The following is a 14,093-nucleotide window of genomic DNA, read 5'->3' as shown; positions in this document are numbered from 1 at the left end:
AGTTTACACGTTTCTGTGTACGTTTAAGTCTTCCCGTGCGCTATTGCGCAATATATGTTAACGGTGAATAAAGTAACGTCTGCTGACAGAAGGGATTCCGTGTCTCATCCTTCGCCGCTCCGCCAGCGTCACAGAACGACGAGCCGTTTGAGACACCAACATGCCAGGCTACAAGACCCGGCCACGCCGCGACTCCATGCCGACTCTGGCGCAGCTTAAGCGGGACCCCGAGTGCTCCTATCTGCTGTGTGCGGCTCGGGAGACTGCTATACCAGAGTTGGCGGAGGAGTACTGCAAGACAGCGGCGCGGGTGTGGCAGGAGAAACATCCCTCGCCTTCCCGGGAACTTTCGCCCATACGGGTTAGCGTCCGCGAGCTCTATGGGACCGGGACGACACCAGAGGGCGAGCTCGAGGAGGACTCCTCCCCGCACCATGAGACCACGCCCACGATGGAACAGCTGGAGCAGGACCCAGTGTGCGCTGCTCAGCTGGCCGCGGCTCGTGAGTGCCTGGACCCCGAGAGGGCGGAATTGTTCCGCGAGGGCACCCGTCTTTACAATTACACCCGTCTCCTTCCCACGCCCTCTCGCCTCTGAGGGTGGGCTTGTGCGTCATCGGTGCCACCCAGTCCACCCCAGAGAGCGAGTTCGGGGAGGAGAAGGAGCAGGAAGACGACGAGGAAGGCTACCCTCCGTTGATATGCGACGCCTCCACCGTCGACTACGGTGGGGAGGGGGAGGAGGCCTACCCCCAGTCGGTGAGCGATGCGTCCACCATCGACTACGGTGAAGAGGAGGAGGAGTCGGAGAAAGAGGACTACCTCCCTCCGCCCGTAGGTCCCTCTCCCACCGTAGAGGAAGGCGAGGAAGAAGAGGAGGACTACCCTCCGTCGGAGTACTCAGCACCCACCGCTGTATACGGTGAGGTGGAGGAGGACTCCTATATGGAGGAAGAGGAGCACAGTCCACCCTCCTCGGAGAGATCTGCCGGGACTATGAAAGGGAGTTCGGAGAGAAGTCCACCCTCCGATTGCTCTGCCGAGAGCGCAATGGACTACTCCCGGGGTGGCAGCTCGGAGCAGTCCATGGAGTGGAGCCGGAGGACAGAGGAGGAGATGGACACTGAAGGAGAGCGCCCATGCGGCCCGCACGGGGCGTCCGTCAGCTGCGCTGCACCGGGCGCTTACGCCAGCCGCGCTGCACCGGGCGCCTACGCCAGCTGCGCTGCACCAGGCACGTCCGCCAGTCGTGCTGCACCCAGCGGAGGGTCCGCAGCGAAGGCTGGAGGAGGACCGTCCCCCGCAGCACCTGCAGCTCCCGGTCTCTCTCCCCTCCTAGCTCTCCTCCTGGCGCGCAGCCTGGCACCTGTTTCATGTTTGTCCGTCCCTGTTGTCGTGTTTGCAGAGTGAGTATGGGGCGGGGGGAGGTTTGTTTTGCTTTGATCACTAAGTTCATCATATGCTTCTTTGCTATTTAATTTGAACTTTTTCTGTGTGTGTGTGTTTGTGTTAAAAAAAAGTGGAATATGTAAAATACATTGTTGTTGTTGTAAGTATATTGTACTATTCCAATAAAAATACTTGGGGAGATAAGCAGGGAAGCAACAATTCCTTCTCATACTGAATGTATTTAAAATATTAATTGCTTTGAACAACGTCGGCTCTGATTCTGCTACATCCACCATATATTTGTGGGCAGCTGTCAATATGACAGTGTCCTTGTTTTTTGTCAGACATAGGTGGCAACCCTAATAGTTACCAGTGCAACTGGAACAGTCTATATCATAGTCAAAGTGAACTTTATTGTCATTCAGACTTTACAACAGAGTGCATAGCTGAACGAGATTGCGTTTCTCCAAACTCCAATGTGCAGATATAAAAACACAACACAAGACATACAACAAACATGACATAAGTAACAAAATAAGCAGTAAAATGTATGTAACAGTAGTGAGGTATACCATAAGAGGTAGATTTGCTATAAAATAAATGCTTTGCAGACATATTGCACTTAGAGGGAATATATATATATATATATATATATATATATATATATATATATATATATATATATAGAACAAGAGTTTATATATTTTATAAAACAAGAGTTTAACAGTCTGCTCGTTGGGAAGTGTTTAGCAGTCTGATGGCCTGCAGAACGAAACTTTTGCTCAGCCTCAAAGTCCTGCACCGCATACTGTGGTAACATTTTCCAGAGAGCAGCAGTCTGAACAGTCTGTGAGCTGGGTGGGTGGGATCTCTGACCATCTTGGTGGCTCTGTTGAGGCACCGTGATGGGTACAGATCTTTTACAGGTGGGAATGAGGTCCTGATGATGCGCTCTGCTGTCCTCACCACTCTCTGGAGTGATTTCTGTTCTGCAATGGTGCAGCTGCTGTGCCAGACCGTGAGACTGCTGGTCAAGATACTCTCTATTGTTCCTCTGTAGAATGTTGTGAGGATGTGAGGGGGAGGTTAGCTCTTCTCATCCTTCGTAGGAAGTGAAGGCGTTGCTGTGCTTTCTTAACCAGGGAGGTGATGTGTGTGTTCCATGTCAGGTCATCTGCAATGTGCACCCCCAGAAACTTTCCTCCTGAAGTCAACAGTCATTTCTTTTGTCTTGTTGACATTCAGTGACAGGTTGTTGCTGTCACACCAGGCAACAAGTTGGTTCACCTCCTCTCTGTAGGCAGTCATCGTCGTTACTGATGAGGCCCACTACTGTAGTATAATCTGCAAACCTGATGATGTGGTTTGAGTTGTATTTGGCACAGCAGTCGTGGGTCAACAGAGTGAACAACAGAGGGCCCAACACGCATCCTTGGGGAACACCCATGTTCATGATGGTGGTTTGGGAGGTGTTTTCTCCAACTCACACTGTCTGCGGTCTGCCTGTGAGGAAGTCCAAAAGCCAGTTGCATAGTGAAGTGTCAATGCCTAATGGGCCAAGTTTTTCTACAAGGTGCTGGGGGATGACTGTGTTAAAGGCAGAGCTGAAGTCAATGAAAAGCATCCGCACATAACTGTTCTTGTTTTCCAGATGAGTCAGACTCAGGTGGAGTGCTGTTATTGCATCATCAGTGGAGCGGTTGGGGCGGTATGCAAATTGAAGTGGGTCAAATGTTGGAGGCAGTAGAGATGTGATGTGTTCTTTGACCAGTCTCTCAAAACACTTCATTATGATGGGAGTCAGTGTGATGGGTCGGTAGTCATTCAGTGATACTGCTGGTGACTTCTTTGGCAGTGGTACTATGGCTGTGGCTTTGAGGCACTTAGGCACAATGGCTTGGCTCCGAGAGGTGTTGTAGATGTCTGCCAGGACATTTGCCAGTTGTTCAGCACATTCCTTAAGTACATACCCTGGAATGTTATCAGGATCTGCTGCTTTCCGAGGGTTGACCTTGCGCAGAGCCTTCTGGACATCAGCTGGGTCGAGACAGAGGACTTCATCGTTCAGACTGAGGATAGCCTTAGTTGGGGTGATGTTGTTTTCCTCAAATCTACTGAAGTGGGTGTTGAGTGTGTTGAGGAAGTCTGTGCTGTCATTGCTGAGTGGGAGGCATGTCTTGTAGTCCGTGATGGACTGGATGCCTTGCCACAAGCGCCTGGAGTCTTTGGAGTCAGTGAAATGGTTTTGAATTTTCTGTCCATAAGCCCGCTTTGCTGCTCTTACACCTCGGTTCAAGTTAGCTCTAGCAGATTTGAGAGCATCCTTGTCACCAGACTTAAACGCGGCATTACATGCACGTAGAAGGGTACGCACCTCTCTAGTGAGCCAGGGTTTCTGATTTGCTCTTGTGGTGATGTTCTTGGTAGCAGTCACATCTTCCACACACTTGGACATATATCCCATCACTGACTCTGCATACTCTTCCAGATTGGTGTGATGATTGACAGTGGCAGCCTCTTTGAACATGTTCCAGTCCGTGCATTCAAAGCAGTCCTGAAGTGCTGAGACTGCTCCCTCTGGCCAGGTCCTTATCTGCTTCACAGCTGGCTTAGATCTGGTCAGCAGTGGCCTGTATGCCGGAATTAGCATAACAGAGAGATGGTCTGAGTTTCCAATGTGGGGGTGGGGGGCTGCTTTGAATGCTTTTTTTATGTTTGTGTAGACCTGGTCTAGTGTGTTTTCTCCTCTGGTTGCAAAGTTCACATGTTGGTGGTAGTGCGGAAAAACTGACCTCTGTCTGGTTAAAATCTCCTGCTATAATGTAAACACAGTCTGGATTGGCATTCTGTATCGTGCTGATGGACTGATACAGAGTGGAGTGTGCTTCCTTTGTGTTAGCACTGGAATGAATGCACACTCCCATTATGTAGATGGCTGTGAACTCTTTCGGCAGGTAAAACGGTCTGCATTTTACCATCAGAAACTCAACATCTTCAGAACAATGGCTTGACACAGCTTTAGCGTTCGTGCACCAGTTGTTATTGATGTAAATGGAAACACCACCTCCCCGTAATTTGCCGCTGAAAGCGTAGCTCCTGTCTGCACGGAATGTTGTTAGCCCCTCTATACTAACGGTGCTATCTGCTACGGCAAAGTTTAGCCATGTCATGTCATAAAAACAGCAGCCTCTAACCTTGCGTTGTGTGGCAAGCCTCAAATAGTCCATTTTGTTCTCCAGTGATTGGACATTGGCCAGCAGGATGGATGGAAGCTCTGGTCTGTGTGGACTAGCTTTTAGCCTCGTGCTAGCGCCCGCCCGAGTTCCGCGTTTCTGGGGACACTTGCATCGCTTGCGTCGCTTCCTACAGCGGCTATTGTTGTCAAGCGAGGCCGCTGCTGTGTAGGCTTCTGGTTCTTTCTGACATAGAATCCCGAATTCGCAGAGTGTCTCGACATGTGTAGTCTGTAAACTGCACAGCAGGTTGCTGGATGAGACTTGAAGCCTGAGCAAAGTACTACAACTATAGACTAATCTAGTAGTCGAATGTGTCGCGAAAGACAATACATTTAACATAATGCACATTGTTAATGGGAGCTGAAGTAGCCGCTGCCATACTGGGCGCCGCCAATGTAAATCATATGGATTTACATTGTGTTCCAGGGAAGTTAAATTCTTGCCCTGTGCCAGTACCGGGCACTGTCAGTAAACCTCAAAAAGACAAACATCATGATTTTCTAAAAGAAGCCCAGATGCCAGGAGCACAGACACTATTTCACTCTAGGCAGCAGCGCCTTAAAGCACACGATACAGTACAATTACCTCTGCTTCTGAATTTTAGCAAGGTAGTGAATGCACTAAAGGAAAAAGCTCACAATGGGAAGAATTATAGCATCTTATACGCCTGACAGAATTATGCCAACTTATATGACTGACAGAGTAATATCAGCTTATACCACTGACAATAGATTCTGGACCATACTAACCATGTATCAGATATTCACACACACACCAAAACCGCTTTATATCCAAATCTAAAAATGAATCAATTATGAAATGATTATTTGAACAACTATTCGTAACTCTTTTGAAAAAAATGGCAGATTGTATCGGAGACACAAAGCAGCGACAAAACTTAATCAAGTACAGACTCAGTGACCACAGCCTAAGGCCTTGCTGCCAAAAGAAAAAAGAATATAAAAAACTTTCGTCTTTACTGTGAGATATTTAAAATCTTATTCTATACTTAACTTCATAAATCTTTCACAGCAAGGCGTTCTGGGTTTGATTCTTGGTCTGGTCTCCACTGTGTGGAGTTTGCATGTTCTTCCTGTGCCTGTGTGGGTTTTCTCCAGGTATTCTGGTTTCCTCCCACAGTCCAAAGACATGCGTGTTAGATTGGTTGGTCACTCCAAATTGCCCGTATTTGTGAGTGTGTGTTGGTCATGTGGTGGACTGGCAACTTGCCCATGGTGTACCCTGCCCTTGCCAGATGATGCTGGGTTTGGCTCCAGCCCCACTCTATGTCATCTGGGGGGATACTGAGGGGTTCCCAGGACACAATCCAGCATGTCCTGGGTCTTCCCCAGGGTCTCCTCCCAGTTGGACATGCCTGGAGTGCCTCACCAGGGAGGCAACCAGGTGGCATCCAGACCAGATTGCCTAACCACCTCAACTGGCTCACCTCTACATAGAGGAGCATCAACTCTATTCCGAGTCTCTCCCGGATGACCATACTCAGTACCTTATCTATAAGGGAGAGCCTGGACACCCTGTGGAGAAAATTAATTTCAGCTGCTTGTATTCACGATCTCATTCTGCCCAGAGCTCATGACCATAGGTAAGAATCAGAAAGTAGATTGACCTGCAAATCGAGAGTTTTGAATTTTAGCTCAGTTCTCTTCACCGTAACGGTCTGGTATAGCGTCCGCAACACTGCGGCCACTGCACCGATCCGCCTGTCAATCTCTCGTTCTATCCTTCCCTCACTCATGAACAAGAACCCGAGATACTTGAACTCCTCCTCGTGAGGCACGGACTCTCTTCCAACCCAGAGAGGGCACACTACCCTTGTAGGACAACATTGACGGAGTCCAACTCCTACTAGGAACCAGTCTGACTTACTGCCGAACCAAGCTCAAGCCCATTTGTACAGGGACTTGATAGCCCATAGCAGCAGGCCCAGTACCCTGTACTCCCGGAGCACACCCCAGAAGAATCCCCGAGGTCACAAAACACATGTGGACTGGTTGAGTGAACTCCCATGCACCCTATAGGACCCTCACAAGGGTGAAAAGCTGGTTCATAGTTCCATGACCAGGACAGAAGTTGCATTGTTCCTCTTATAACTGAGATTCGTCTATTGACCAGATTCTTCTCCAGTATTCCTGTATATACCGGGTACCTTATTAAATTATTAGTCACATTTATCTCAAATCCAAGGATGCTTAACAGATTTAAAAATCAAGTCTCACACACAATGAATGTGAGATGAGTGTGCCACTTTATGCACAATGTGCTCTCTAAGAGAAACTCTGGGAGAGGAGGTCAAGACCAGAACAGGGCCAACTCCTACCGGAGGCTCACCATCTGCACTGAAGGGATTGTGACTAATTGGCCTTGGAACTATAACTAAAACTATAACTATAACTATAGAACTACATTTGGACTACAAATACGGACTTCTGCTAGCGGGCCGCCCAATGGAGGATGGGTTCCCTTTTGAGTCTTGGTCCTCCTGAGGTTTCTTCCTAATCCCCACCATCATAGTGCCTCTGGCTTGCTCATTAGGGATCTGGACCCATACAATTGTAAAGCTGCTTTGTGACAACATATGTTGTAAAAAGAGCTATATAAATAAATTTTACTTGACTTGACCATCACTGGAGACCTACACACAATCTACATCAGGGATGGGCAACTGACGGCCCGCAAATAGATCAATAATAATTTAATAATTAAAAGAAAAAAAAACAGATAGAGCTTTTTTGTTCTTGTCACATAGGGCTACGCCCCCCTCTCCCGTGTCGGTGTTGTTCCTTGCCCGGTTATACTGCCCTGCGTGTCTGTTGCCCTGGTTTCCCTCTGTCTGCCACGCACGTGTCGTCATTGTGTTCAGCTGTGTCTAGTTTAGTCCTGTGTACTTGTATCTCTGTGTTTCGCCCGTTGTCGGTTATTTGTGGTTTGTTCGGTTTTGAGGATTATCTCTGTCATCGCTGTTCTGATAGTTTCCATCTCCGTTGTGTTTCTCCGTTGTGAATGGCTCTCCTGTTACGACTCCTGCCTGTCCTGTTGACCACTTGGACGGCTCTCCCGTTTTGACCCATGCCTGTACAAACGACTTCGCCTATGGAATTCCCCTTATTAAATCTCTCTCTTCTCAGCGTTTGTGTCCGCCTCCTCGGTTCTTTTGATATGCACTTTTTTATTAAGCAAATGTTTTGTATTTGTTGCTTATTAAGGACATGTTAATGCATTTATATGTAGAAAATAGATGTATGTTGGTGCAATAAACATACAGATCTGAATTCATTTAAAATGTGTTCTTATTGAGAATAATTTGTAGTGTCTTTCATATCCAATTATTTGAAGTGCGTGGTCATGTGGCCCTCCAATAATAGTGTTAAAAAATTTTGGCCCTCTTTATCATGGAAGTTGCCCATCCCTAATCTACATACACAATATACACAATTCATATTCATACAGGACAATTTAGAGCATTCAAATCAACCTAACCTCTAAAACTTTATGTATTATGTATCTGGTTAAAGTCTTAATGGTTTGTTAACTGGCATTACTATTATTCCTGATTATTATTCACTATTATTATTATTGTTGTTGTAGTCCATGATATTGCTGTAATGTTGCATCAATCACATAATTTTGAAATACAGTTCTAATGCTTTGGGTATCATTCTGGAAACAGTTAAGCCAATAAATATGAGACACATAGATAGATAAAAAAAACAAATAGAGGCACACAGATAGATAAAAACACATCTGTGCAGTGTAGAGTACACCACAGAGGAGAATAAAACAGAGATCAAACCAGAATCTGTTGACATTCTGTCCATGTCTCCATGTCTCCTCCCCACAGTCTCACAGGCAAAAACGTGAGCTGAAAAATCTTTTTCCATATTCAGATTACACTGGCGCTTGCTCCCTCCCAACAGTTATGTGCTGTTGTAGGATCAGTTTTCAAAATTCCTAAACTATTTTACTTTCCGTTCAATAATTTTGTCACATTTATTCCAACCATGTTGACAAACGTAGAGCCAAACACATCCTAGATCTGCACTTGTAAGAGGAGCTTAATAAATATGGACACTGCACTTTCTGTGAGGAGGAGCTTAATAAATATGGGCACTTCACTTTCTGGGAGGAGGAGCTTAATAAATATGGACACTGCATTTTCTGTGAGGAGGAGCTTAATAAATATGGGCACTTCACTTTCTGGGAGGAGAAGAGAGGAATGTGAACTCTTCATGCTGTCTGTTCAATAAGCTTTTATGGCATGACCATATTTATTTAAAGTATTGCCAAAGCATTGCAACGTGAACCAACCATTGCAACAGTAAGGAAATGAAAAACTTTGTGAAAAACTTAGAAACTTGTGTCTCTCTGTGTCTTCCTTTCAGTGTTCTTCTCCCTCTCAATGTCTCTCTCTATCACTGTTTCTCTTTCAGTGTATCTCTCCCTCTCAGTGTCTCTTGGTCTCTTTTTGTCTCTGTCTCTTTTTCAGTGTCTCTCTTTTTCAGTCTTTCTCTGTTTCTCTTTGAGTGTCTCTCTCTGTCAGCATCACTCTGTCTTACTTCTTCTATATCCTCATTCCTTTATCACTTTCTCTTCTCTACTTCTCTACTCAGCTCATGCAGAGAAAAGAACTCATTGTTGTGAAATCACCAACGCCCGACTACTGACCTAAATTCTGCTGCACAGGATTCTGGAAATGTTACAGCACTATTCTAACCTCTGTGTGTGTGTGTGTGTGTGTGTGTGTGTGTGTGTGTGTGTGTGTGTGTGTGTGTGTGTGTGTGTGTGTGTGTGTGTGTGTGTGTGAGATTACTAAGGCAGAGAGATGATGGCTTCACTTTGAGATTGCTAGTATACATGTAGCCAGGTCTTTCCTTTGCCTGTCTGGCAATGACACATAATAGAGAGACTGAGACTGCCTCCTTCTGTCTGCTGCATCTGTAGTGCATTTCGACAACTCATTCATATATACACACATAAATACACACACACACTCTGCTTTGTGCTAACAACCTAACTCCACCATCCTTTCACTTGTTGAATCATTCACATCACACACTGCTCAGCCTGGTAACACATTTATTCCAGACTGTGGCTCCAGCCTGTGGCTCTGTTACTGCAAGTACTGGGTTCTATTACTGAGCAGGTTCAGGATTCTGTTAATGTGTAGGTTCTGAATTCTGTTTTGAACACAAAGTGTTTTTGGCAGAACCTTTGTGGGTCAGGCCATGTGTGATAGGAAACATTGGTGGTTACTGAGCAGTTTCTGCATTTCAGCTGGAACATAAAAGTGTACTGCAGTGCTTACCAATGCAGCGGGACCCATCCAGCGCGGTGTCAAACCCCACGGGACACCTGCAGAAGTAGCTCCCGATGGTGTTGGAGCATTCTCCACCACTGCACATGCCAGGAACGCTGGCACATTCGTCAATGTCTGGCCATCAGAGGGCAGTGAGACAAACATGGAGAGATCAGCGAGATACATAGAACATGTTAATTCCATTCACAAGGTGCTCTGAATGTTTGTACTCACATCTCTCACACACACACACACACACACACACACACACACAGAAACACATACAGAAACCAGGAGTCCCAGACTGCCCATTCAGGGCTCCAGATCCAAATTCTGGGTTCCAGGATTTGAACGCTGCATTCTGGGATATGTTTACTCTGTGGCCTGGCCTGGACTTAAAGTCTATCCATGTGAAATTTATTGTGGCATAATATCCCGGTCATGCTGCTCCACTGCCAGAAGGAAAGACAGGTCCAACCACGGTGGTTCCTCTACAGATGCTGATCATTTAAAATAACCCTACCAAAACTGGGAGGCATTCTCTCATGGCAACAGGCTTTCTGAGAATCATGTTATTATCTCTGTGCTGAGGCAAGTAACTCTGACCATCACCAAAACACTGTCAGCTACTCACAGTGGATAAGTGTGTGCGCATGCGCACGCGTGTGTGTGTGTGTGTTCGTCTAGTTTGTTAATCTTTTCTACAGTCTCACTCTGAGGGTGACTGCTTTGCTGCTGTTGTAGTGAAAGATAGAGGAATTATATTATAATTTAATTAACAATATAATTTAGGAATTATATTATGGACTATTTCTCCACACCATGAGAGGCCAGACAGACCCATAAACTTCTCACTGAGTCATACTGGGTGTGTTTGTGTTTTCTAACATTTGAGGTATTTTCTTTGAATTTTACACTGTTAACAACAAGCACATCTTACTATTACTATTACTACAGACCACACTAGGAGTAGTGCATGTGTACTATGAGTCTACACCGTATCAGGAGTATCAGGAATCTACACAATATCAGGTGTCAGTATCAGGGGTGTCAGGGAATCATGGGTAGAGGTGGTAAGAACTATGAGGAATATCAGGACTATGATGTTTTATGAGGAGTATCGGGACTATGAAGATTATGAGGAGTATCAGAACTATGAAGTTTATGATGAGTATCAGGACTATGAGGTTTTAATGATGACTATCAGGACTATGAGGTTTTATGACGAGTATCATAGCTATGAGGATCATTAGGAGAAGCAGGACTATGATGTTTATTAGGAGCATCAGGAATATCAGGGGTATGAATACACTAGGGAACAGGAGACTTTTCTGCAGCCTTGAACGTCTTACCTTCACACTTCTGGTTGATCTCATTGAATCGATGTCCAGCAGGGCATTTACACTCAAATGAGCCCACTGTGTTGATGCAGTTTCCCCCTTGACACAGACCAGGAATGGCCTGGCATTCGTCCACATCTACACACACACACACACACACACACACACACACATGGAAAGATATACTTTAAATGAATACTATATATATATATATATATATATATATATATATATATATATATATATATATATATATATATACTGTACACCATGTATACATGGGTGTACATAAATGTATGCCAGCCAAATAACTATGGGTGGAGGAATGCATTACTTCGTCTTACTCAAACACACACACACATACACGAGCACACACATTTGCACACAGGGTGAAAATAAAGAGTGGTGGGGAGTGCAAAGACACAGAGATTACCAGAGAAACAGAGACAGAGCCTGAGCAAAGAAAAAAAACACATGGAAGAAGGATGAGATGAGGAGAGTACTTCAAGAGAACAAGAATGGAAAACAGAGGGAGAGGTGAGGGAAAGAAAGAGAGAGTAAGGTAGCAAGACAGAGAGAAGGGAGGACAGAGAGGGAAACAGATAAAGAGAGAGAGAGAGATGGAAAGATGGAAAAATGGGAGAGAAGAGAACGAGAGGGGAGAGAGGAGAAGGGGAGTCTGTTGACTCTCCTCAGTCTGGTTCAGACAACCAGACATTAGAGGAATTTCCCCAGCTGGTGAAAGGGTATCAGGGAAAGAGAGCAGCACCCTCCATAAGCCACTGAGGAAAAACCTGAGAAAGGGGCTACAGCCTGGTTCTTTACGCCTCCCCTGCTCTCCACCCATGCTCCACCCTCCATGTTCCTCATTAAATCACACCTGAGCCAATCATTCAAGAGTACTGAATACCTGGTATAGGTGTGATGGGACTGACAGAGTGAAACTGTGAAATTTGGAGAAAAAGCACTCTAGAAGAGTGGAGGGTTTAGTTTCTATCTTCTAAAGTAGTGTTCTCTGTTCTCTAGATCACACTGATGGTACCTGAGTGATTTCATTGTAGAGTTAGCTAGAACACACTCACACCACCAGAGTGATCTCAGTGCAAATTTGGGGAAATGTTCTCTAGAGCAGTGATTCTCAACTGGAGGATCACGACCCAAAAATGGGTCGTAGGCACGTTCTGGGAAAGTCACTGACAGCTTGTAAAAATAACAAAAAAAAAAAAAAACAATAATTAATGCTCTTTTGATTTTGCACTCATCCTTTGTCTTGGAAAAAAAGACATGTTGCATGCATATATGTATGTTGTGTTTTTGAAGGTTATTTTTTAAAAGAAATTGTTTGGTTTGTATTGTATTAGAGTGGGTTGTGACTTAATGACCATAAGGAAATGTGGGTCATGGGCTGAAACCAGTTGAGAACCCCTGCTCTAGAGCACACTGACAGCATCTGAGTGATCTTCAGGAGACCTGAACACATGTAAATGTAAATGTGTCATATTTTGTCAATTGTGATTTTTACACCCCAATCGAAATTTGTCCTCTGCTTTTAACCCATCTGTGCAGTCAAAACACACACACACACACTAGTGATTACTAGGGGGCTGTGGATCACACATGCCCAGAGCGGTGGGCAGCCCTAGCCCGGCGCCCGGGGAGCAGTTGGGGTTAGGTGCCTTGCTCAAGGGCACCTCAGTCATGGCCTTAGGTCTGGGAATCGAACACACGACCCTCCGGTCACAAGACCAGTTCCCTAACTGCCAGGCCATGACTGCCCCTAACATAACCTGACTGTCCCCCAAAACAGCTGCCTACATATAGACAGTGTTTATCATCATAGTGTGCACGCTTCCAACAGGTTTGATGTCCTACATCTTAGATACCTCGAATATGCTGCATAATGAGGTATCTTAATCTGGCCAAATTTAAAAGCAGAATCAAATGGTTCCTCAGCTGCTAAGACAGTCCCATGATGCAACGCATGCACAACAATTTCCCAAGTATATATATATATACAGTTGTGATCAAATTTATGCAACCCCCACTGAAATAAAGTGTTTTGGCCAGTTTGACATTGATTTTGATCATTTCAGTCATCTTATTTACAATTATATCAAAGAGGCACTTATAAATTAGACAAACATAACATAATATTTATGATGGAATAACCACAAATGTCTTTACTGTGCTCACATCATTATCAGTTTTATTCAACCCCCTAGTGACATTATTTTTTAGTACTTAGTACAACATCCTTTTCCAGTTATGACAGCTTTCAAGCGTGAAGCATAGCTTGACACAAGTGTCTTGCAGCGACCTATGGGTATCTTAGCCCATTCTTCATGGGCAAAAGCCTCCAGTTCAGTCACATTCTTAGGCTTGCGCACTGCAACTGCCTTCTTTAGGTCCCACCAGAGGTTCTCAATTGGATTTAAGTCTGGTGATTGCGATGGCCACTCTAGAATGTTCCAGCCTTTCATGTTCAACCATGCTCTAGTGGACTTGGATGTGTGCTTCGGATCATTGTCCTGTTGGAAGGTCCAACGTCTCCCAAGCCGCAGGTTTGTGACTGACTCCATCACATTTTCCTCCAAGATCTCCTGGTACTGAAGGGAATTCATGGTACCCTGCACACGTTGAAGCTTTCCTGTACCATTAGAAGCAAAACAGCCCCAAAGCATAATTGACCCCCCGCCATGCTTCACAGTAGGCAAGGTGTTCTTTTGTTCATAAGCCTGGTTCTTCCCTTCTCCAAACATAGCGCTGGTCCATTGTCCCAAACAGTTCTAATTTAGTTTCATCTGACCACAGTAC

General features: G+C 45.3%; 1 protein-coding gene across 2 annotated transcripts in view; it reads right to left on the bottom strand.

Annotated features, from left to right (window-relative positions):
• Positions 1–14,093, bottom strand: part of fbn1 (fibrillin 1) — a 98,174-nt gene that overhangs the window by 70,513 nt on the left and 13,568 nt on the right. For both annotated transcript variants that reach the window (XM_076994003.1, XM_076994004.1), the window contains exons 8-9: positions 11,292–11,417; positions 9,949–10,074 (exon numbers count right to left, since the gene is read on the bottom strand). In XM_076994003.1, the coding sequence (XP_076850118.1) occupies positions 9,949–10,074; positions 11,292–11,417 (252 nt within the window). The remainder of the gene's footprint in view (positions 1–9,948; positions 10,075–11,291; positions 11,418–14,093) is intronic.

This window comes from Brachyhypopomus gauderio, chromosome 2 (assembly GCF_052324685.1).
Source record: "Brachyhypopomus gauderio isolate BG-103 chromosome 2, BGAUD_0.2, whole genome shotgun sequence".
NCBI lineage: Eukaryota > Metazoa > Chordata > Actinopteri > Gymnotiformes > Hypopomidae > Brachyhypopomus > Brachyhypopomus gauderio.
Note: the sequence above shows the minus strand (reverse complement) of the source record. Positions and strands in the feature narration are given on the sequence as shown.